This window comes from Myotis daubentonii, chromosome 2 (assembly GCF_963259705.1).
Source record: "Myotis daubentonii chromosome 2, mMyoDau2.1, whole genome shotgun sequence".
Taxonomy (NCBI): domain Eukaryota; kingdom Metazoa; phylum Chordata; class Mammalia; order Chiroptera; family Vespertilionidae; genus Myotis; species Myotis daubentonii.
The window spans coordinates 32,656,701-32,679,942 of record NC_081841.1 but is presented as its reverse complement, the minus strand read 5'-3'; the positions used below and the strand labels follow the sequence as shown (position 1 = coordinate 32,679,942).

The 23,242-nt window shown below is 44.0% G+C and overlaps 1 protein-coding gene and 1 pseudogene across 1 annotated transcript in view; one reads left to right on the top strand and one right to left on the bottom strand.

Annotated features, from left to right (window-relative positions):
• Nucleotides 1-2,059: 2,059 nt before the first annotated feature.
• LOC132226508 (mitochondrial fission factor-like) lies at nucleotides 2,060-2,955 on the bottom strand (annotated as a pseudogene).
• Nucleotides 2,956-11,794: 8,839 nt separating this feature from the next.
• Nucleotides 11,795-23,242, top strand: part of ST8SIA1 (ST8 alpha-N-acetyl-neuraminide alpha-2,8-sialyltransferase 1) — a 148,378-nt gene continuing 136,930 nt past the window's right edge. The window contains exon 1 of the mRNA XM_059682361.1: nucleotides 11,795-13,189. Coding sequence (XP_059538344.1) covers nucleotides 12,954-13,189 — 236 coding nt within the window. The 5' untranslated portion in view covers nucleotides 11,795-12,953. The remainder of the gene's footprint in view (nucleotides 13,190-23,242) is intronic.

Below are 23,242 nucleotides of genomic sequence, written 5' to 3'. Positions count from 1 at the left end.
CCCAGGTGGCAGGCTGCAAGGGTTAAGGGAGGCTCCCAGTGGAAAAGAGGATTAGTCAGTTCCTCTTCTACTCAACCAAGACCAAGTTCAGTTCAACACTGAGCAACATTAGCTATCAGTGTTCTTATCCTGTGACAGTGTGATATCACAGAGAAATTCTTCTGTCACTGCTCAGCTCAATCATCATATATTCTTAATCCTTAATTGTCATTTGTATTATTACATTTTTTTTCCAGTCCCCTTGAATTAGAGTGTCTCTGTTAGTGGTTTCTAAGAGCCTGTTTATGACTAAAGATGTTAAGCATTTCTCATGAATACCATGTGTTTTTTTGTTTGTTTGTTGTTATTATTAGTTTCCCTTCCTGTGGGTTTCAGCAGCAGATACCAGAAAAATGCCCAGTGCCCAGACAGGATGAGAAACAGTGTCACATGCCCAGCCAACATGGCTCCGTGTTTGAATGTTGACCTATGAACCAGGTGGTCACATGCCCAGGTTGGGGGCTCGGTCCCCTGGGGGAGGAGGGGCATGCAGGAGGCAGCCGATCAATGATTCAGAGAGAATCATTGAGGTTTCTCTCTCTCTTGCTCCCTCTTCCTTCCTCTCTGAAGTCAATAAAAACATATTTAAAAAGAAAGAAAAGAAACAGCCTCACAGAGGTCAGGGAGGGCCAGGCACACAGCACAGGACCCACGCCCAGAGCCCCTCCCCCAGGTTCCTCTTCAACTCCACACTCAGACACCTTCTGACAAAGGAGACAATCTGAATGACTGAGCAATTATGGGAAATAAAGTTAAACCTAAATAGACTGAAAAGGAAAGGGAGCCTAGGTTACCTTCCATTGGTGAGTTTAGTTTCACGCTTGCTTCCAGCCTTTACAGGAGAAGGCCTTCTTTATTTTCTAGAGAAATAGAGAATGCTCCATCTTCTTTCTTGTTATTTCGCTTGTCTGACAATCTTGTGGAAATGCTGCTTCCTTCACACAAAACCCCCACAACACTCTAGAAGTATTTGCTGATGTTATTTGGTCCGGGCACTAACTCCCATCGAGTCCATTCTAGTTCTAAAAATGATTTTTTATTTTACTTATCAGACCTACATGATGAACATCACTATATCCTCTCCAAGACCTGTTTTCTTTTTTCGTGGCCACACAGTTAAGTTATATTTAAATTAAACTTCAGCCTCCCTAGTAGTTAGGTGGGGTAATATGACTATATTCTAGGCAATGGAATGTGGATGGAGGAATAGATACTTCTCCCAGGCTTGGCCTCTAGAAACCTCAGTACAATCCATGTTGGTCCTTCCCTCACCTGTCAACTTAGGGGCCTGTTACTAATAAATTCTTTTTTGCATCCATTTCCTGATGGCTGTAGCTGAAGGGCATCAGCTATGCTAATCAGAACCACAAGGGCCAGTCCAGTTGTAACGTTGGTTTAGGAAGAAGTGAAGTCTGTGGGAAGCTAACCAGGTCAGTGCCTCCAGGCACTTCTCGCTGATAACGTAACTCCTCATAAGCTGAAACCCACCCAAAATAGTAGTGCCTTGTGCCATGACTTTAGGACATAGCCATCACTGGGGGATAGGATATTTTTCCTCTCCAGGATAATCTTATGGGACCACCGTGGTTTCGGTGGTCCTTTGTTGACTGAAACATCGTTGTGCAGCACATGACAATATTACTACTATTATTTACTTTAAAAGTTATTCCTTTTACTCACAATGGAAAAGTCAAGTGCTAAAAATATTGTGACGACAAGTGTTATGGAAAAGAACTAACAGTATGATGTTTTGTAATCTCCAGGGCAAGCTAGCAAGATCATTAGAACATATTTCTTCTCCATGAGCTACTATGGTGAGTTCTTTTAATGTTTAATGCTGAACTAGACAAATTCAAAAGAAGACAGTTTTCTTTCCCTTCCTTCCTCCCTCCCTTCCTCCCTTCCTTCCTTCCTTCCTTCCTTCCTTCCTTCCTTCCTTCCTTCCTTCCTTCCTTCCTTCCTTCCTTCCTTCCCTTCTTCCTTTTTTTAAGTTGGTGGGGTGGCTCAGTTGGAGGAGAGGTTATCTATAGCGGCGAAACCAGAGCCAGATATTAAGCAGCCAGAATGCTACAGTAATTGAACATATGACCGTCTCTCTGTTAGCACGTTCTTTGTTCTCCTCTTCTAGAAGTTGTAGACGTCGATTAACTTTGATTATCTGTCGTCTTAATGAAGCTGCACGTACAACAGTCATGTCATCTAAAGTTCCTTCAATTGTGTCTGTATTTGAGATGCCATACCTGACACACTCATTGTGAGGACTGGAAATGATGCCCACAGACCCATCAGTCAACACAGGGCTTTGACCATGTATTTCAGTTAGTCTTCTTACAGTGTACCCTGGTGCAGAATTCAGTGCCTGAAACCTTGAAATCTTATTTCTTGGGACAAAATCTGACCTGTGACACATGGAGTCAGTTCTGACCAGCTGTCTGTTTGGAGAAGCAGCATTTTCACTCATTGAGCGCTCTCTTTTTAGCCTGCCAACTGCATGGATTTCTTCATTTTGAGGGTTTGGAGGAGGTCTTTCTGAATCCAGAATATTTAGTGGTCTTCCACTTAGGTCAATTATAGGAGGTGGTGTTTTTAGTGCCAGGAGTTTAAAGATTCTTAGTGCCAGAGGTCAAGGCCTGCTGGTCTTGAAAATGGAATGTCTTCATTATTCCCTCTCTGGAACCTGCATAATCATAGTAGCATTTGGAACTCCTCTTTGGAATTCTTGTTTCAGGTCAGCATTTGGTGGTGTCGTTTTTAATTTTAATGGATTCACATTGGCTGACCAATACCTTACTAGTAGGTGTATTTCATTTTATACTGAATTCCTCTAATTCCCACCATCTCAGCAGCAGTGTGAGAATAAAATGCTGCCCCATTCACTCTTCCTATTGGTGTGTCCCTTGGTTTTCTTTTACTCATTTTTTTTCTTACTTATTTTTAAATCTTCACCCAAGGATATTTTTCCATTGATTTTCAGAGAGCAGAAGAGAAAGGGAAAGACAGAGAGAAACATTGATGTGAGAGAGACACATTGATTGGTTGCCTCCTGCACTTGCCCAACCAGGGCCTGGCGGATGAGGAACCTGCACTGAGGTACGTACGTGCCCTTGACTGGAATCGAACCCTGGACCCTTCAATCCACAGGCCAACGCTTTATCCACTGAGCCAAACCAGCTAGGGCTACTCATTTTTTTTTTTTAATATAGTAAATACGCGTTTATAAGAACTATTAAAATTCTGCTCCCCTGTAGTTCACTTTACACAACAATTCCCCTACAGATCTGAACTTCTGGGGAGGTGTACATAATAACATGGAAATTACTTTTCCAGAAATGTGTACCATTACTACTTGAATATTTGGCATTATTTGCTTCTGTGCTTCATATGAAGTCCTTTAATTTGCGTCAATGTACACATACTGGATTTAGAGCTACTTTTGATCTCTTGGGCCAATTGGAGGGTCCCTGGTGAGGGCCACTGACCACAGGCTCCAGCAGGAGGTATTGGGGGCAAAGCAGCATCAGCAGGGAGCAGGGAGGGATGCAAGAATGGTGGGGGAGCTGGAGGAGTTCCTGGTCAGGTGGTGAAAGGAAGATAGACCGAGACAGTATTCTATAGAAAATAGTGGACGGTAAGCTATTACTAGGTCCTACGCGGTCTCTCTCTCTCATATCAAAAGCAAAACAACAGGTAAGATTCTTGAAATAACATTTAACATTTTTTCCCCCACTGATAGGAGTTACAGGTATCTTCTGTGTTCATAATGTTTGGCTCTCTTTCATTTCCAAAATGATTCTACTGACCTGCCATCTGCAGAATAAGCCATTTGAGTAGCTTTCCAGTAATAGAGATAGATTTATTGTCATATTTGAGGGCAAATTTACAACATAGGCTGAAAACAAACAGACAAATGAACATTGGCCTACCGAAGGATTCAACATATAACTTTTGGTCTCGTTATTGGTCCCTTAGTGCAGTATCATTTTCTACTCAGAAGGGTAACTGTCACAGGTTCCGTGTACCTGCCACTGTGACAAGTATATTTTTCATCAATGTTCTGTTTTCACAGGGCTCCATGCAGCCTGCACTATGACTGCTGCACACTGAGCTATATTTCCTCTATATTTAAATATAGAGGAAAATTTTATTTTTTTTTCCTAGAATTGGTCATTCTGAGATCTTACATTTTATAAAAACAGGAATTTCCTATCTGTATTTCTGGATGGCTTAATTTATGGCTATTGTACCAACTTCAATGACTGATATCCACTGTGGCAAAACTAGTGACTGAATGATATATGGATGGATGCTATTTCCTGAAGTGATTTGTTGATGTTTGTTTCCCCAGCAGATTTATGTTGTCTATTAAGTCTTCCACCACCATCTGGTATAATTAATGACTTGTGATACTTGCCTCTTGTAGCACAAAACCCATCGCCTGGCAGAAAATGCAGATGGGCATTCTATGAGATGAGCCAAGATTTTGAACACAAAGGCTTCCTCTGCAGCTGAAAGCAAATACATGAAAAGCCCTTGCCACCTGGAATTTATCTTCTTCCTCCTTCATGGTCCCAGGACATAGGACAGCAGCTAGAATGTGACTGGGACTGAAACTAAAGCTTCAGTTAGCAACAGTGGGAGCCTAGCCCACTACGTCATCATCCAGATGTTGACTTCAGACTTTATTATTGGCCAGAACCTTTGTTTCCTTGTTCTTCATTCACAGCTCTTTCTTCTATTCAGTTCTCTGTTCTCCCTTTGATCTCTTCCTTGACCTGAGAAATCACCATTTTCTTATTTTCACCGCTTTTTAAAAATTTTAAATTCTTTATTGTTTAAAGTATTACATATGTCTTCTTTTCCCCCATTGACCTCTCCCTGGCTGTTCCCACTCCCCAGCATATGCCCTCCCCCCTTCCCCCTACTGCCTGTGTCCATTGGTTATGCTCATATGCATGCATATATGGTCTTTGGTTGATCTCTTACCTCCCTCTCCAGCTCTCCCCAGACTTCCCTCTGAGGTTTGATGGTCTGTTCAATGCTTCTGTCTCTGGATCTATTTTTGTTCATCAACCCACGTTTTTTTCCCCAGAAGTAATACTTGCTCATGATAAAAACATTCAAACATAGAAAAGTAATATAAAGCAAAAGTTGGATATGCAAAAAAGTAAGCTTTGTTAATAAGTTATTTTTTCTTTGAATAAATTTTCCATGCATATTGCGGTGTAATATACATATGTGTGTATATAATATATCAATTTTAAAATCTTAAGAAAAAAATGGAGTAGAAAGAGTAATAATGTGTAGACAGATGGCCTTTTATTGGTATTTGATTGGTGCCTGCTCTTAAGTGTAAAAGCTGAGAAGGCAAATCATGCAAATCTAATATGCAGATAATAAAACAAAGTGAGACTCCAAACCCACTATGTTGCAATAGTTGTAGATGCACTGCTAAAAGAGGTTCATAGATATTGGCATGAAATCACTAGGAGAAAGACCAGCATGGCCTCCAATGGTGTCGGGGGGGAAAGAAACATACAGAAGAAACCTTCAAGGGTGGGATCCGAAGACGGGAGAGATCTGGAGTATAGGCAGAGGAGAGACACAATTTCAAATGAAGAGGCTTAGGTAAGTGGAGCAAGGAAAAGAAAGGTAGGGACGTGGGTGGAATGACTTGGTTGGAGGCACTTGTTTGCATGGGGATGTACGACTGAGCATAAGGATTGGTGAAATTGTGGTACATCCTGCTTGCTAAGCTATGGGTTTTAGATACATATATGAGGGTAACTGGGAGTCCTTATTTAAGAGCAGGATGGTATGATTAAAAGAGTTTCTTATAAAGATAAATATGTCAGTGGTACACAAAACGTATGAATGAAAAGACTGTGGGCAAGGACTATGTTAAGAGACCAAAAGAAATCAGAAGCAGGATTGAGATGGTAACAAAAGGGAAGATGAGATTCTAAAGACATGCAAAGAAATGCGTGGGATGCCGGAACAGACTTGCTTCTGCCACCACCTGAAACACCCGCCAGCCAGGCCTCAGAGCGGCCCAGAGGTGCCTCTTGGCCGTGGCCATGGACACTCCCTGCCAGCCTGACAGGAGTGAGCGTCCGTGTCCAAGGTGACCCAGGGGGTGATGGCGAGAACTGTAAGCAGCATGTTGACTGTTGTCCTTGTTGCTGTGGGACTGGCACCAGGAGATGGAAAGCTGGAGACCTTAATCCCGAAGCCCTGGACGTGCCGTTGCGAGGCCTCCTCCAGGGCTCCTGTATGTTTCTATTTTACTTATTATCATAGCGTAGATTTAAAATGTATTCATTAAAAATAGTCTTTTTTTTTTTAGAAAAAAAAATAAAGACATGCAAAGAATTGGCAGAACTTAGCCATTTGGAATAAATGCTGAGATGGAATAAATGCTTCATTCTCTCTACCCCAAACCTAGGGACGTAGGATTTTTTTTAAATTAAGTAAAGATGAATATTTTCATAAAGTTAATCAATGATATATTCTTTTTAGTGTAAAAAGATTAGCACACTTTTACTAATCCCTCTCTGCATATGTGGGAAGAACAATACCCCAAGCCCTTTCCGTTCTGTTGCTTAGGGTTACTCTGTAAGGGACCTATCCATTTGTTTGTAAAAGGTTTTTCTCAAGATATTTTTAGGCAGACCTTGATAAAGAATAAAATGATGTAAAGTGTTTAACCTCTATCTGCCTCAAATTGCTCCTTTGAAAAACTGGCATAACAACACGTGTCCCAGAGAGCTGCTGGGGGATTAGATGAGTTAAAAGATGCTAAGTGTTACTTACACTTAGTGTCTCAGTAAGTGTTAGCTTCCCTCCTCCAACTCTTCCTCCTTTTTACGCTTCATGCATCTGAGGCAGCCTTTTGGGAAATCATGGGACTGTTGCTGTACTCTAAAGTGCTCATTTCCTTCCCAACATACTTTGCTAAAACTATATATTTTCAAAATTATTAACTATCCACAAAATTCTGATATTCCAACCAAACCATGACCAGACTCTTTGCATCGCCTCAAAAATACATATAACATGAAGGGAAATAATATTTCCTTTTTTTACACCATTGATTATGTCTTTCCCCATTCAGTATTTTATTCTCTTACCTTCTGTGGCACCATATTTTCTGGGTTTTTATTCCACCTTTGGGGCCTACCCTTTTTCAACTCTTTTGCACATGAATTTTCTTGTATCTGGCCAACTGTATGCTAGGTATTCATAGCTCAGTCCTGGGCACTTCCTCTCCTTCCTGTGTTTTCCTTCACTAAACAATTTCATCTATGTTACGCACCACTTACAGGCTCATAATTTCCAAATATATACAGGGTGTCTCAAAAATATATACACACTTTAACAGTGATAGCTCCATTTTGACAATGAAAAGTATTTTAATAAACACTGCCTTTATAATTTTTCAAAGTGTGTGTATACATTTTTGGGGTCACCCTATTTTATGTCCAAACCTCTCCTCCGAGTTCCAGGTACAAATAGCTCCCTGCCGAGGTGATATTTCTACCTGAAAGCCTCAGAAACCCCTCAAAATTGTGTGTGTCCCATTCACTTGGTCATCTTTCTGGTGTTCTCTCTCAACATTTCAGTGAAAGGTGCTTCTTGTCCTCTCTTCTTGTTATAGTAATAAGTTTAGTTAGTATAAGTTAGCGTAAGCAAATTCCATTTTTTTATTAGAGTGAATTTTAACTTTACTTAGAAGAGGAACTTAATGTGTGTGTGTGACCCTGATAAGTGCCTTGTAACTCCCTGCGTGTGCACTCCTGACAAATAACTTGTAACCCCCTGCGTGTGTACCCCGATAAGCCCAGAACGCACCACTGGAGCACACTGATATGAGACACTGAAGAAGCCCACCCGTCGGGTATAAAAGAAGGACTCTCACACCAGCAGTTAGACGCCTGTCTGCCCTCCACAGACAAGACGTTCTCCTTGCCCCTGAAACTGCCGTTCCTGCTCTGCTCCTGAGCCCAGACTGTTAGAGGCCTCTCTTCGTGTCAAGAGACAGAGCTCCTGCCACGGCGTGTCTGATGACCTCCGTGTGTCTCTGTCAGTGAGTGTCTCCAGGTAGCCTGCCAAGGACTGAAACCCATCAGATCTCTGGTAAATAAACCTGTGTGATTCTTGCATTTTGTTTGTCTCCTGTGTCTTCTCTCTTCTTAGTTTTGGTTTAAGTTCGGCCTAATTAATTAATAATAAGTACCCTCTGACGTCTGAATTGGTATATCCAAATGAGGCGCACTGGGTCACCTGTGCATACGTTCCCATAGAAGTGGAACACTTCTCCATGGCTTCAGTGCTGTGATGGTTCTATCTCTTACACCGGCTTTCATTACAACTCTGATATCACAGAGTCACTGCCCATCAAGTTTACTTATGTCATAAAGTAGCTTTGTACATTATGTTTACTAGTTCAGTAAATAAACATTTATAGAGTTTTAAAGGTTGTTTAGTTCCTAGTATACTGCTGGTGGGAATGCAGGCTGGTGCAGCCATTATGGAAAACAGTATGGTGTTTGCTCAAAAAATTAAATATGGATCTGCTATTTGATCCAGTGATCCCACTTCTAGGAATAGATACAATCAGAAGGAATATATGCACCCCTTTGTTCATAGCAGTGCAATTTACAGTAGCTAAGATCAGGAAACAGCCCATGTGCCCATCAGTAGATGAGTAAATAAAAAAGCTGTGGTTCATTTACACCATGGAATACTATGCAGCAGTGAAAAGGAAAGATCTCTTATCCTTTGAGATAGCATGGGGGGACCTGGAGAGTATTATGCTAAGTGAAATAGCCAGTCAGAGAAAGACAAGTATCACATGATCTCACTCATTTGTTGAATCTAATGAACAAAATAAACTGGTGGGGGAAAAAATAGATCCAGAGACATAGAAGCATGGAACAGACTGTGGGATCTCAGAGGGAATGCAGGATTGGGTGGGTGGGTGGAAAGTGATCACAAAGAGCTTGTATACATATATGCATAACCCATGAACACAGATAATAGTGGGTGAAGGCCTGGTGGAGGAGGGGGAGTGTTGTGGGCTAGAAAGGACCAAATGGGGGGGAAAAGGGGACATCTGTAATACTTTCAATAATAAAGATTGAAAAAAATTTTTTTCAAGTTGTTTAATTCCTGAGAAAACCCTGTATGTATACTCAGATGCAAAAGTATAAAACAATACATAAATTATCTACTAGAAGTTATATAAGCCAGATATCTAAGCATCAGGTAAAATCTTTTATTTAAAACATTAAACGGTAGGAGTTTATACTTTTTCTTAAACAGTACTGCCTTAGCAATAGCCTGCATAAATTTGAGGCCTTCAAATTTATCAAGCAAACAATCAAGCAACAATTATTTGTTGAGTACATATGTGCATAAGTCCTGGAGGAATATGAATAAAATGTAAAATATTGTTCCTGCTCTTCCCTTAGATTTGTAGGCATGTCATGTGGAGTCCTCATTTAGATTAAAAAAAAAAGCACAGGCTTGTCATCCTATATAATAAAAGGCTAATATACAAATCGACTGAACAAGGAACAACCGGTCGCTATGATGTGCACTGACCATCAGGGGGCATCTGCCCCCTGGTGGTAAGTGTGCTCCCACAGGGAGCACAGAGCACAGCAGTGGGGGTGGGAGCACTAAGGATGTCCGACTGACAGCCTGGACTGTGAGAGGGTGCAGGCTGGGCTGAGGGGACCTCCCCCTTCCCCTCAGTGCACAAATTTCATGCACCAGGCCTCTAGTTTGAAATAAGAGACCAAATACTTTTCCTGCCCAGTTAATGAGACAAAGTTACATATGATCAGAGCTAGTAACATAACATACCTAAATGCTTTATCAACTGTCAGAGCAGCAAATACTATTGACATTCAGAACAGAAGGTCAAAGGTGATAGAAGCAGAATCCACACTTATTGTGTTCCTACCCCATAAAGCCTGTGTTTTACTTGGTTTGGGAACACATGGAGAGAGAAATGCCTAGCTAGTTGGGTTGGTTTTGAATGATGTATTGGATTTGTCTGGAGGGAGAAAAATCATCCCATGGAAGAAAGAAGGTGTATCACAAAACAGTGACAAAAGTGATGCCTATGTGACTTTGAAGGGGGCAGGCAATGGCTTGACTAGATTCGGTGCTCACGCTAAGGAAAAGCAGGAGGTTGGATTGTAGGGTGGGGCAAGAGGCAACAAGAATAAGAGAATTTTGGTTTTCAGAAGGCAAAACAGCACTTTCCATCACAGAAGTCTCTCGGTTTTAAGATGCAACTTTGATGTATTTTTATAAGGTTTGATGGGGAAACATTTACATAGCCCCTTTATAACTGCAATATGTCTTATTTTTCGTTGTGAGATTATTTATTTGCTATTTACTCTACAAGTATCCCTTGAACTTGGGGAAGAAAAGAAAAATTGGGGTGGTTTGTGTTTTATTTAAATTATAGGAACAAAGGAGGCGGGTGATTTCTCCATAGCCCTGGCAACTATGCAAAAGGTTTCCCATGTCTCCATCTCCCTTCTATTTCCAGAGCAGAAGAGGTTGGGTTGGTTAGTAGTACTTTGCAGGACTTCAGGTGATATTCATTTCAAAGAATCTTTATTAGGTTCCACGGTGGTTAAGATATAATTTGGGGACTTCAGGATTTTCCCTCTCCATTGACTTACCTACAGAAGAGAGATTTCTGGGTCGTGCTTCAGGTGGAGGGCAGTGGGCTGTATGGGAGGGGATAGTTTCCCCCTTCCTCTCTTGGTTCTTAAGACCGGCCCAACAATTAAAATGACTTAAGACAGATTAACAGGAGAAAAATCAATTTTAATATGCACAGGAATTCACATAAGCGTGAGAATACAAAGCCAGTAAGGCAAGATGAGGCATATATGTCATTCCAGACTAAGGAGAAGAAGGCAGGGGTCATAGGAAGGTGAACTACGGTCTGGGGTGGTAGTTCTTTCCTAAAGCCTGGTATCAGACTTCCATCTTAAATTCGTTTAGGAAGGTTAAAAGTTCTTCACAGAGCTTTCTGGGCCTTAAAAAGAACCAGCTTAAAATAATCACTATCCCAAAGAGGCATATTTTTTGGTTGCAGACTTCTGCATTTCAGTGTCATGCTCCTGAGAGAGCATGGTAGTGCTGGAAGAATGAATCAAAGATGGTTGGTTTTGTTGGTAACTAACTTTATTAAGTTTAACTTGTTTGTGGTGAAAGGTGCTGGGGAAAGAGTGCAGGCCACACAGCTGTCAGTGCAGGTTGCACTGGGCGCTGCAAACGGTGGGCTGCGCCAATGGACCTCAGGCGTTAGATTTTGGTTTCGGGATGACGAAGCCAACCTGGTTAGTAGGCAGCCGCCTTTCTCCTTTGTCCTTGCACACTTTGCGCTCCACAAGATGCTTAACCAAATGACATAAGCAACCGCTAGGAGGTATCCGAGCTGTGCGTCGGCCGCCGAGGCAAGCATAAATGGCTCACGTTGGGTCCCTCCGCTCCGCGGGTCCAGGCGGGTGGCACTTTTCCAAGGTGGCGATGAACTAGTGCGTGGAGTGAGAAAGACATCTGAAAGCAAGGGACCTTGCATCCAAAAGGTGGAGTTGACGGCCGCGCCTCCAAAGCATCGTCGCGTCGGGAGGTCTGCGTGCGTGGGCACCAGCTGCCTGCACATCTGGATGCAGCAGCGCTTTCCCCTGCAGGGCGGAGGCCAGGCGGAGGACCGCGCCGTGCACGCACCTCCTCGTGCGCGCGCGCGCGGGCCCGGGAGCGTCGGTGTGTGTCTGTGTGCACGCGCGCGCGCGCACGGTTGCTGGTTGTAGCTGCGGCTCCCGGACCCGGTACCGGGGGTGGGAGCACAGGAGGGGATAAATCTCCGCCGGCCTTCTCGCATCTCACTGCGGGTATATAACCAACCAGGTAGAGAGAGAGAGACCAGGGTGACAGTTCCTGCAATAGCGGCTGCGTGTCCAAGGGTCAGATTATCAGACCTTCTCTGTCACACTGAGGGATATTTATATATTTTGGGGGGTAGTGTTTTTTTAAATGTAATTTTTATTTATTTTTTATTTTTTTTATTGTTTGCCTCTATCTCCAGAGAGCAAGGGCGGGAGAGGGGCGCGCGCTCCAGCCGCGCGTCGCGGATCTGAGCGGGTCGGAGACGGCAATTTGGCGAGTGGGGGAGGGAGGGGACCTTGATTTCCACCAATCCCCGGGCGTTTGTCTGCGAAGTCCGAGGCGCAGCGGAAGGCTGCGGCGCGCGGCTGAATTCACTGATGAGAGCGAGTTCTTTTCTTCTCGGGGAGGGGCGGGGAGCGAGGGTCCTGGCTGGCGAGGCGGAGGAGCCCGGGGCTGGATAGCGGTCCCGGGCCGCCGTGGAAATTTCCAAGGACTTGGCGCGGCGCGGAGAGCGCGTCTGGGGGGGTGCCTGGCGGCGCCGCTGCGCGGGAGGCGGGGAGAGGCTGCGAAGGGCGCAGGAGCATCTCTCGGAAGGGGACGCCGCGGGCCAAATGTCTGGGAGGGAGCCGAGCCGCTCCCCGGACCCACGCCGCGGGCGACAGTGATGCTGCAGAACCCGCGGGAGCCACTGGTCGCCGCCGCTCTCCGCGCCGGCGGAGAACCCAGCGCCCGCCTTCTTCAGGGGAAGCAACCATGGCCGTAGCTCGTGACTTGCCCCCCGGCCACGTCCCCTAGAAAGACATCCTTGAAAAAGTTGCATTTCAAAAACAATCCTTACTCTGACCTCTGGGGCCGTGGGGGCCGAAGAAGCGCTCGTGCGAGTGCGGGCAAGAAAGCGAAAGGTGTGTGTGCATGGGGGGCCACTTTGCTTAGCGTTGTGCTGAGGCTCTGGTCTTCGCCGACCCCCCACCCTCGCCCCCCGGGACCCCGGGGCTGCGATGAGCCCCTGCGGGCGGCCCCGGCGGCACACGTCCAGAGGGGCCATGGCTGTCCTGGCGTGGAAGTTCCCGCGGACCCGGCTGCCGGTGGGAGCCAGTGCCCTCTGCGTCGTGGTCCTCTGTTGGCTCTACATCTTCCCAGTCTACCGGCTGCCCAACGAGAAGGAGATCGTGCAGGCGGTGCTGCAACAGGGCACGGCGTGGAAGAGGAACCAGACGGCGGCCAGGCTTTTCAGGTACCTCTGCCCTCGTGGCTCCTCCCCGCTCGTGTCCTTTCCTCCCGGTGCGCGGAGGACAGGGTCACTGGCGAGGACCGCCTCGCAGAGGCATCCCTTTCATCCAGTCTTTCCTTCCCATTCCTGACCTGGAGACTTGAGGCAGGAGCTCTGACCACCCTTTACCTCAAGAAAGATGCAGACACCTGCTTTGCCCGTGCAAAAAGCCTGTACGCATTTCTGCCCAAGCCTGATGTGCAGTCTCCGATTTGGTGATAACTGGCGGGAAGGGGGGACCCAGGCGAACTTTGTGCCTTGCACTTAATGAGAATTCCTCTCTTGGGCTCTGCAAGACATCTGAAGCTATAGAGAACTAGAAGCAGGTCAGCTGTGTTTTAATGAGGTTCGGTGAATGGTTGGCAACACACATCCCTGATGAGGGACTCGTGGCCAAGTCTTGGGCAGTGAAAACATGCACACTCAGCCAGGATCCAGTGGCTTTGTGCAGTGTGACTGTCACAAACACAGGGCACTTCTACTAAGAGCCGGTGCTGTGTCATTTTTATGTTGAAGTCTCAGCAACTTTCCAATGACAGCTATTAGCCCCATCTTACCAACCATAGACTGAGTCTTCAGAAGGATCTTTTTCCAAGGTCAAGTACCTTGGAAGTGTCCCTGCTGGGCTTTTCATCACAAGAGCTCTAAAGCTCCCAGATCTTTCTCTGGTATTAGGCGGGGAAACCTTCTGAAGGATGGAAGATTGCTTTAGGGAGGGACTTGACCTCAGAAGACAGACAAAAAACGGTAACCAGGTTGGATACCAGAACTCTGAGGGTCCCTCAGAGGTTGTAGTTTTCCTTCCTTTCTGGGAATTTCAGCTTAACTGTCTAAAAATAAGTTCTTGGCAGCAGGGGTTGCCTGTGGATTGGAGGGAAGACAGAACTGCTTCCCACTTCCTTTCCGCCTCCCAGGGCATGTTGGGGGACACACTGGTGCTTCCACCCCTGCCAGATGCCCCTTTCACCTTCCGTCCCTGGGGCTGAGGATGCTGCGGTGGGCTCTTCCGGTGACTGTAGTGGTCTGGGCAGGGAGTGATTTCCTCTGCTCTGCGTAGGACCTTTCAGGCAGCTCATGGGCAGGTGAGAGCCAATTTAAACATTTTTTGTGACTGTTAAACGTTCAGAAACATCTATAAATTTTTTAAAAAGCACTTGAAAAACATACGGTTTCCTCCCTCCTCTCAGGCCTGGTCCTGGGAAGAAGGTCAAAGAATTAGGCAACTCTTTTGGGGAAGGTTGCTAAATTCTCCTTTAAACTGGGAGGGAAGACTTTTCATTTCTCTCTCTTTTTAGACTTCTGCTCTCATTCAGTTTAAAATTACCCCTCTCCCTTAAAAGGATATGAGGATTTGTCTTCTCTGACCTCCACAGTATTGATTGTCGGACTCAAAAGCACTCAAAAGGCATAGCATCCAGCAATTCTTTTCTCTGAAGACAGAAAGCACTTCATTGTAATATAAGGAAATGAGTTAAGAGCGTCCCATTGGTTTCCAATGAAAGAATCCCCCCCCTTTTTTTGTATAGGAGGAGGAATAATGAAGTTCCATTGGAGAATAGATTTCTTTTGGAAGACATAATCAAGTGGAAAATACTTGATATTCTGAGACACACAGGCTGACAGTTTTCTGAGACACATGTGCCCCTTGCTATCTGTAGCCTGGAGTAATCTTTGGTTGTTTAGCTGTCATTTGGTCTTGTCTCTATGTGCAGAAAATTACTTATTGAAATGTACACACTATACAAACTGCCTAAACACTGATCCCTCCAAGTTAGTGCTGTAAAATGGTGTAAGAGGCACCGCTACTTACTGAAAAGAGTGCGGTGCTTCAGAGAAGCCTGAATTTTTAGACTGCCCATGCCATGATTAGATAAACAGCAGAGCATCTTCGTCAAGTTATTCTATCTCTTTGAGTCTCGGTTTTCTTATTTATAAATGAGATAATAACATACCTTGCAGGGTTGGTATCAGGTTTAAATAATAAAAAACAACCTGATGATAAATGTCTGGCATAATCCAGTCAATAGTGTTATAATTTTTATAAATGATATATGTTATATGTTACAACTTAAATAAGAACAGCTTGCCAGCCCATATGAATTTGGAATATTTCACCTGCCAAATTTGTAGAGAAACTTTATTGGTCCATATTCTACCCACACTCCCTTACACCCCTTACACTTAAGCAAATAAACAGGGACAAGGAGTTTTAAATGAGAGTAAAAGTATCATGGTTTGGTAAGTCAATTTTTTTTTTACTCTCATGTTTGCGAAAATCCATTCTCTCTCTCTCTCTCTCTCTCTCTCTCTCTCTCTCTCTCTCTCTCTCTCTCGTTTATTTTACCATCTGGATTTTTAGTATGCAAGTAGTAGTGTATGTTTTCTAAATATTAGATCAGACAGGTTAGAGGTGGTTTCTGTGCACCCGGTTCTTGTCTTACTTGTAGGAAGGAATTCAAACAAGAGACAGTACCAAATAGCTGCAAAGCATGCAAGACTTTATTTGCAAGAAAAAGAAATACCCTTAGACATAGAGAGCAGAGTGGGCAGGTTAGCTGGCTGACGCAGAACCAAGTGCCCTGCTCCTTTGAGCATTTTAAATTTTATACCCTGGAATTGGGTTGTGGGGGAAAAAAATACCTCCTCAGGTTTCAAAGCTACCCCACCTGGATGTTACTCTATCTGTTAGACCACATCCTGGAGGAGGTTTCAAGTCTTCCTTCTTGGGTCTGATAACTCTTGCTTAATTCTTGTGTAAGCACCTCCCATGCCTTCTCCTTGATCTTATCCATCTATCGCCATTCATGTCTATTTAGCTACCTACTCTAACTTTCCCCCCTTCAAGTGATATCAGTCAAATTCATTTGAAAAGTTGAGGGACGCTAGTCTGGCTTCTGACTCTACTTCTGCTGAATTGAACAAGGGAGCTGTGTTGGCTCAATATCCCTTGCTCTCTGTCTGGGGTGGCTAGATTGGGGTGGAGTGGAAGTGCCGTGTAGCCTGGTCCAATGGATTTTGATGTATGAGCTGACAGCCTTGTGAACCATCATTTGCAGATGTATTGCCTGTATCTGGGAGGAAAGAAAAGTTGTTAGTTTGTTTATTATGCAGGGACTGAAGGTGCAGATAAGTATGAGAGTTATTAGTGGATCTAACAAGAGTAAGAACCAAGTTAAATTGGGAAATGCCTGCTTAATTGTATTCCAAATAGTATCTTTCATGCCTTCTAGATTAAAATTTCATAACCAAGTGACATGTTTTAAAATGGTTTGAATGTCTGCTTCAATTTGGCCAGTTGTATTGATGTAAAAACAGCACGAGGTGTTTGCTAGGGTACATACGCCTCCTTGGGAAGCTAATAAGTAATCGAATGCTGTGTGGTTATCAGTAACCATGTTGGCTATTGAATTTATGGATTGAAAAAATTATCTTAAGTCTCTGCCGTTAGTAGTAGCAATAGTGGTCATTGAAGCAGTTATGTTTTTGGCTGGAACAGCTCTGTAGGTAATGCTCCCTGCTAGCCTAATTAGGCTTCCAATTAAGGCTGTGAGGCCTAGCACAAGGAAATCTATGGCCCTTTTGCACCTTCTGTGAGGACAATAAATCTGAACAGTTTGCTCTGGGGATGTGGTGTAGCCTATTGTCCCCGTTCCTGTGGTTGCCGATGGATTAATGTATTGTTGAGCGATTCCACTTTGGGGTGTTTGTCCTAGGAACATAAGTCCTTTGAGTAAGCAAAGATATCCATTAGTATCATTAGGTTTAGTGGGGTCTAGGGAGGAATGATTTAATCAATTAGTGATTGACGGCAGTGCCGATGTATTGCATCCAGGGTAGTGTCTTCTTGTTTTTCCCTTAGATGGGGAAAGAATGGTTCTGTTGCAGTTTTGTCTAGTCTGTATCTGCAAAGTGGTATTGCAGGTAATAGAGCTATTTAAGGATTGGAGTGTATAGTTAGTAGCATTTGGTTCTGCTTTAATAAGGGATCCATTGCAAATACCTGCTGATTTGTGTATGCCATTTTATAACAGCAGGTAGCATTTCGGGTTGTGCTACAATTCTAGGAGGTTTTGTTCTCTGTCTGAGAATTTGCAAGTGAGGCCCTCCTGGTCACAATGAAAAACACTTCTGTCTGCCAGATGGGAGAAATTCTTGTTAAGCTTTGTATAGAATATAGTGGACAAGGGCTGGTAATACCGAGGTGTTACATTAAGTTTTGGAATAATTTAAAAAGTTGGGTTGTGCTTAGACAAGTTAACCTGTTAGGGTCTATGGAATAAGATAAGAATTGGCCAGGAGTCCCATTAGAGCATGGTCAGTCCTCGTTCTAGGCTGCCGATGGCAGATCCAACAGATTTCAGTTATATTGGGAACCTGTAGAGTTAGCTCTTGAGTAAAATAAGAGATAGCTCTTGTTTCTGCAGCCTAGGCCTAGCACATGAGTAAAAGTTAGAGGTAAGAATAGGAGTTTATTCATTGTGTATGATTGCAGAAAAGACCAAAACAAGCTTCAAATGGTATGTCTGGAAGTGCACAGGCAAATGAGCAAATAAGGAGAAAAGTTATATAGAAAACTGTTGACCTGTAGAAGAGCAATTCTGAAAAAGGAGGCATTCCAAGACAACAAAGAGTAAAAGGCCAATCCAAAAGAACATTAAGAAATTTGTAAATAACAGTATAAATTGAGACATGGATGCATGGGAACTACTGCCTCATTGGTTATCCATAGATCTTGAACAAGTCTGTTCAGACCAGTGTGTTGTCTGACAATGTTGGAGAATATATGCTTTTTAAAAAATTAATCTTTATTGTTGAGATTATTACAGAGATTATTCTCCGCCCCGCTCCCCCCCCCCCCCCCCGAATAGCTCCCTTTCACCCAGTTCCTCGCCCCAGGCCCTCGCCACCCTATTGTCTGTGTCCATAGGTAATGCATACATGCATATAAGATCTTTGTCTAATCTCTTCCTGCAGCCCTCCACACCCACTTTCCTCTGAGAATCATCAATCTGTTCCATTTCCATGCCCCTCATTCTATTCCATTCACCATTCTGTTCATCAGATTTTTCATTCGTTTGATTTTTTAGATTCAGTTGTTGATAGATATGTATTTCTTCCACTTTATTGTTCATATTTTTTATCTTTACCTTTTCTTCTTCTTCCTCTTCTTAAAGAATACCCTTTAGCATTTCATATAATACTGGTTTGGTGGTGATGAACTCCTTTAGCTTTTTCTTGTCTGTGAAGCTCTTTATCTGACCTTCAATTCTAAGTGATAGCTTTGCTGGGTAGAGTAATCTTGGTTGTAGGTTCTTGCTATTCATCACTTTGAATATTTTTTGCCACTCCCTTCTAGCCTGCTTAGTTTCTGTTGAGAAATCAGCTGACAGTTGTATAGGCACTCCTTGTAGGTAACTAACTGCTTTTTTCTTGATGCTTTTAATATTCTCTCTTTGTCTTTTGCTCTTGGCGTTTTAATTATGATGTGTCTTGGTGTGGTCCTCTTTGGGTTCCTCTTATTTGGGGTTCTCTGTGCTTCCTGGACTTGTAAGTCTATTTCTTTCACCAGGTAGGGAAAGTTTTCTGTCATTATTTCTTCAAATAGGTTTTCAATATCTGGCTGTCTCTCTTCTTCTGGCACCCTCATAATTTGGATGTTGGTACGCTTGAAGTTGTCCCAGAGGCTCCTTACACTATCTTCATATTTTTGGATTCTTGTGTTTTTTTTTTTTTTTTGCTCTTCTAGTTGGGTGTTTTTTGCTTCATCATATTTCAAATCATTGATTTGATCCTCAGGATCCTGTAGTCTTCTGTTGAATCCCTGTATATTATTCTTTATTTCAGTCAGTGTATGCTTAATTTCTGACTGGTCCTTTTCCATTTTTTTGGCATTCTCACTAAGATCCTTGAAAGTCTCACTTAGTCCTTTGGAGGTTTCTAGGAGATTCTTTTTTTTTTTTTTTTTAAATATATATTTTATTGATTTTTTACAGAGAGGAAGGGAGAGGGGTAGAGAGTTAGAAACATCGATGAGAGAGAAACATCGATCAGCTGCTTCCTGCACACTCCCTACTGGGGATGTGCCCGCAACCAAGGTACATGCCCTTGACCGGAATTGAACTTGGGACCCTTGAGTCTGCAGGCCAACACTCTATCCACCGAGCCAAACCAGTTAGGGCTCTAGGAGATTCTTGAGTAACCTTATAACTGTGCTTTTGAACTCTATATCCAGTAATTTTCTTTCATCCATTTCTTTCATTTGTGACATGTGGCTTTGTCTCCACATTTTGGCTGCTTCCCTGTGTTTGTTTCTATGTATTGGGTAGAGCTGCTAAGTCTCCTTGAGTTGATAGAGCAGCCTTGTGTAGTAGGTGCTCTATAGGGCCCACTGGCTCAGCCTCCCCAATTGCCTGAGTTGGACACTCTAGGTGCACCCATTTGTGGGCTGTGAGCACAGTCTTGTTGTAGTTGAGCCTTGATTGCTGTTGGTGTCACTGGGAGGAATTGACCTCTAGGCCAATTGGCTATGAGGACCAGCTGCAACTACAGTGGGAGAGCTGCTGACACCCCTATGGAGCAGTACTTACTTAAGTGGGGCTTTGGGGCTTGCTGAGTCTGCCCCTTGAGTGTGTCACTTATGGATGTAAAGAGTTCTAATCTGGTACGGTCTCACACTGACCACTGGGTACACTGGCTCTTGAGTCTCCAGGGAGGTGCAAGTCAGCTATTGCCTGGGGCCACCCAGCAGGAGCACAGAGAGATCTTCAGATTCCTCCTCTTTGTATAGGGTTTGGAAGTACCCAATGAGGCTCAGCTGTAAAGCAAGGCAGGCTAGTGCAGGGTCTTGGGCCTTTTATTAATAGGTTTGGGGCTCCTGACCCAGCTGCACCTTGTTCGACAGGTTTTTAGCCTGAGAAAGGACAGGCCATTCATTTGCAAAAGCTGCTGTGCACAGCTTGGGTGGGATTGTAAATTGGGTGGGGCGGGGTCTCAGTGCGGAGCAAACAGAAATGGTGGCCAGTCAGCCCTGCAACCTGGGAGGTTCCTGCACGGGAACAATGACCGCTGCAAGCACCTTCGTCTGGAAGAAAGCCACCCCCGTGTTCCTGCCCTGATGCCAGACAGTTCAGTTTCTCCTCCTGTGTGTCTGGCTACCTCAGAGTCTTGCCTGGCACTGGAGCTCAGAGGAAGTACTTAGAAGAAGCGGGAGCTTGTAAGTTCAGTTCGTGGTGCTGGCCTTTTAAGAGGAGCAGCTGGGTCTCAAGCACTTAGCCCCCCAATCTGCACTGGTTTTTACAGCCTGTAGGGACTTCTTTTCCCAGCTCTGGGAGCCTGGGCTGGGTGTCTGATGTAGGGCTGGGACCCCTTGCTCCTCTGGGCAGCCTCTTCAGAGGTGATCTCCCTCTCGATTAAAAAAGTGGCGCCCACACACACACGTGGGTGCTGGGCCAGCCCTTTCGTGCCTCGGCACCTCCTACCAGTCTCAGTATGCTTTCTTTAGTACTCTAGTTGTAGTACTTCCATTCAGCCAGCTTTCCAGCAGTTCTGGATGATAGTTCTGTATTTTGACTGTAATTTTGATGTGGTTGTGGGAGGCAGCGAGTACAGGCATTTGCCTACACCGCCATCTTGGTTCCCCTGGAGAATACATGTTAAAAGTGGAACCTATTTAGTGTTCTCAGGGAAGAATCCTTTGAACATCTCTGTCCTGTGATGTTTCCTTCTAGCCCTTTGGCAGATGCAACATAAACCCATAACACAATTTCTACATAGAGGGACCCAAGAATGTAGATGCAGGAGCGGGTTGGACAGGCCAGGCACATCAATTCATGGCAATTCCTATGGGCCAAAATAATATGCTGAGAATGTGGGCATGAGGAAGTCATAACTGCTAGCAGAGTTCTCAGGGCTCCCTGTAATGGGTCAAAGTGTGCTGCTAGCGGAGGGGGCTCCCAGAGGCCATGACACCATTGGCCATCCCCACTCCTCTTATATGTCTCAGTTTCTCTTGCAGGCTGTCTAGAACCACTATGAGGAACCTGAGAGCTGGATGGCCAGACCTTACGTGTGCCCCACGGGCAGGTTAAAGTTTAATTACGAATGTGTTCTGAAGTACCTATTAGGCCCTTATCCATTGCAAAGAGACCCTCCAACACCTACCCAGAAACCCTCAGTTGCCTGAGAGTGTCCACCTTGCAGACCTGAGGGAAGATGTGTCTCTTATCCTTGTGCCAGTTCATCACCAGGCGCTCATAATTACTTTTGCTTTCCTCTCAGTCATTTCTCCCTGATTAACTGCAATTTCTGCCTCACCCTCTCGAACCTGGATAAGAAGCAAAAAGCAAAATAGCCCTCTTTCCAGCTAGAAGACTTACAGTTTACACAATCCAAGTCATGGCACCAATATGTTAGAGGTGGTCTCTGCGCCCCTGGTTCATGTCTTGCTTGTAGGAAGGAATTCAAACAAGAGACAGTACCAAGTAGCATGCAAGAGTTTATTTGCAAGAAAAAGAAATGCACTCAGATATAGTCCGAGTGGGCAGCTTAGCTGGCCGAAGCTAACAAAGTGCCCGCTTGTTTGGGCATTTGAAATTTTATACCCCAGCTCACAACTTGTTAAGTACTGTCTTCTCAGAGGGGGACCTTGACAAATCTCATGGTAGAGGGCAGCAAGAAAGTAACAAAGCTGCAAGAGTTTTGAACTAAAGAGGAAATTTCCCTAACATCCTTAAGAAAGTTTCTATATGACTCTTGTTGCTTTTGATTGAGTAGTCAAGTAGTGGGGAAATGCCAAACCAAAGTGGCATTTGGCATTTCTGGTCCTTAGCTATTTCATTTGCTTCTCAGAAGAAAACCTCAGTTCAGAATTTATGTGCTAGGCTTTGTTTTTAGTACCCGACATAGTAACAACCACCTCAACAAATTATTTGGCTCTTATTATTATTATGGCACTATGGGTGCTTTAAGTGTATTGACTCATTTAATTCTCTCAAGAACCTTGTATAAGTGAATACATTTATACAGGAATATGCCCTGGTCCCTGTCATCAAGGGATTTGCTGTAGTCCCATGGGACAGGCATATGTTTACAGTTAACTAACCAACTGGAAATAGGGCCATCAAAGAGAGGCAACAAAGCCCAGCGAAAGACTTAGGGATTAATTAAGGAGCTGTTAGAATGGTTGGAATTCTGGATGTATCCCTTTCTCGTTGTGTGATCGTTGGTAAGGTCAACTCGGAGCTTCAGTTTTCCCATGTGTAAAATGGGGTTTGTAATCATTTCATACAAGTTTATGAAATTACATGAAAGCATACAGAAAGTACCTAGAATGATGCTCACCACATACCTCTGTTTAGTATAAGGTAGTTGTAAGAATAGAAACACAAGCAAAGTGTTGGGCTAGTTTGTGGAACATGGCATGTCATTCTGTCAGAAGCAGGGAAATCACAGAGGTGGTGGTGCTTGTACTAAGCCTTGAAGGCTGGTAAGATGGGGTGATAGTAGGAGGTGAGGGCAGAAGGATGCTCCTGGCAGAGACAATAACAAAGGCCAAAGCAGGACGGTGTGGAAGAGCCTGGTGTGCAGCCTGTATGCAAAGTTAGTAAGTGGCCCACAGAGACTATAGCAGGTAATGTAGACTGGAAGGTAGGTGGAAACCAGGTCAAAATCTCTGAATGGTCTTAAGGTATGGCTCAGGATAAAGGGGGGCAGGCAAATATATGGTAACAGAAGAAGATTTGAATTTGGGTGGTGAACACACAGTGCAATATACACATGATATAGATTTGTGCCCTTAAACCTGTATCACCTCAATAAATTTAATAAAAAAGTAAAAAAAAAATTACCAATTCCTTACTTTACACTAGGCACTATGATAACCCATTAAATACACGATTTCATTAAAAAAAAAAAGAAAGAAATGAACAAACATCAAGTATCCAAAGACACTGGTATGCCAGTGTTGTTGGTTGGTTTGGGACAAGGGTAACACACCTGCTGGGGTCCAGCCCCAGCGGG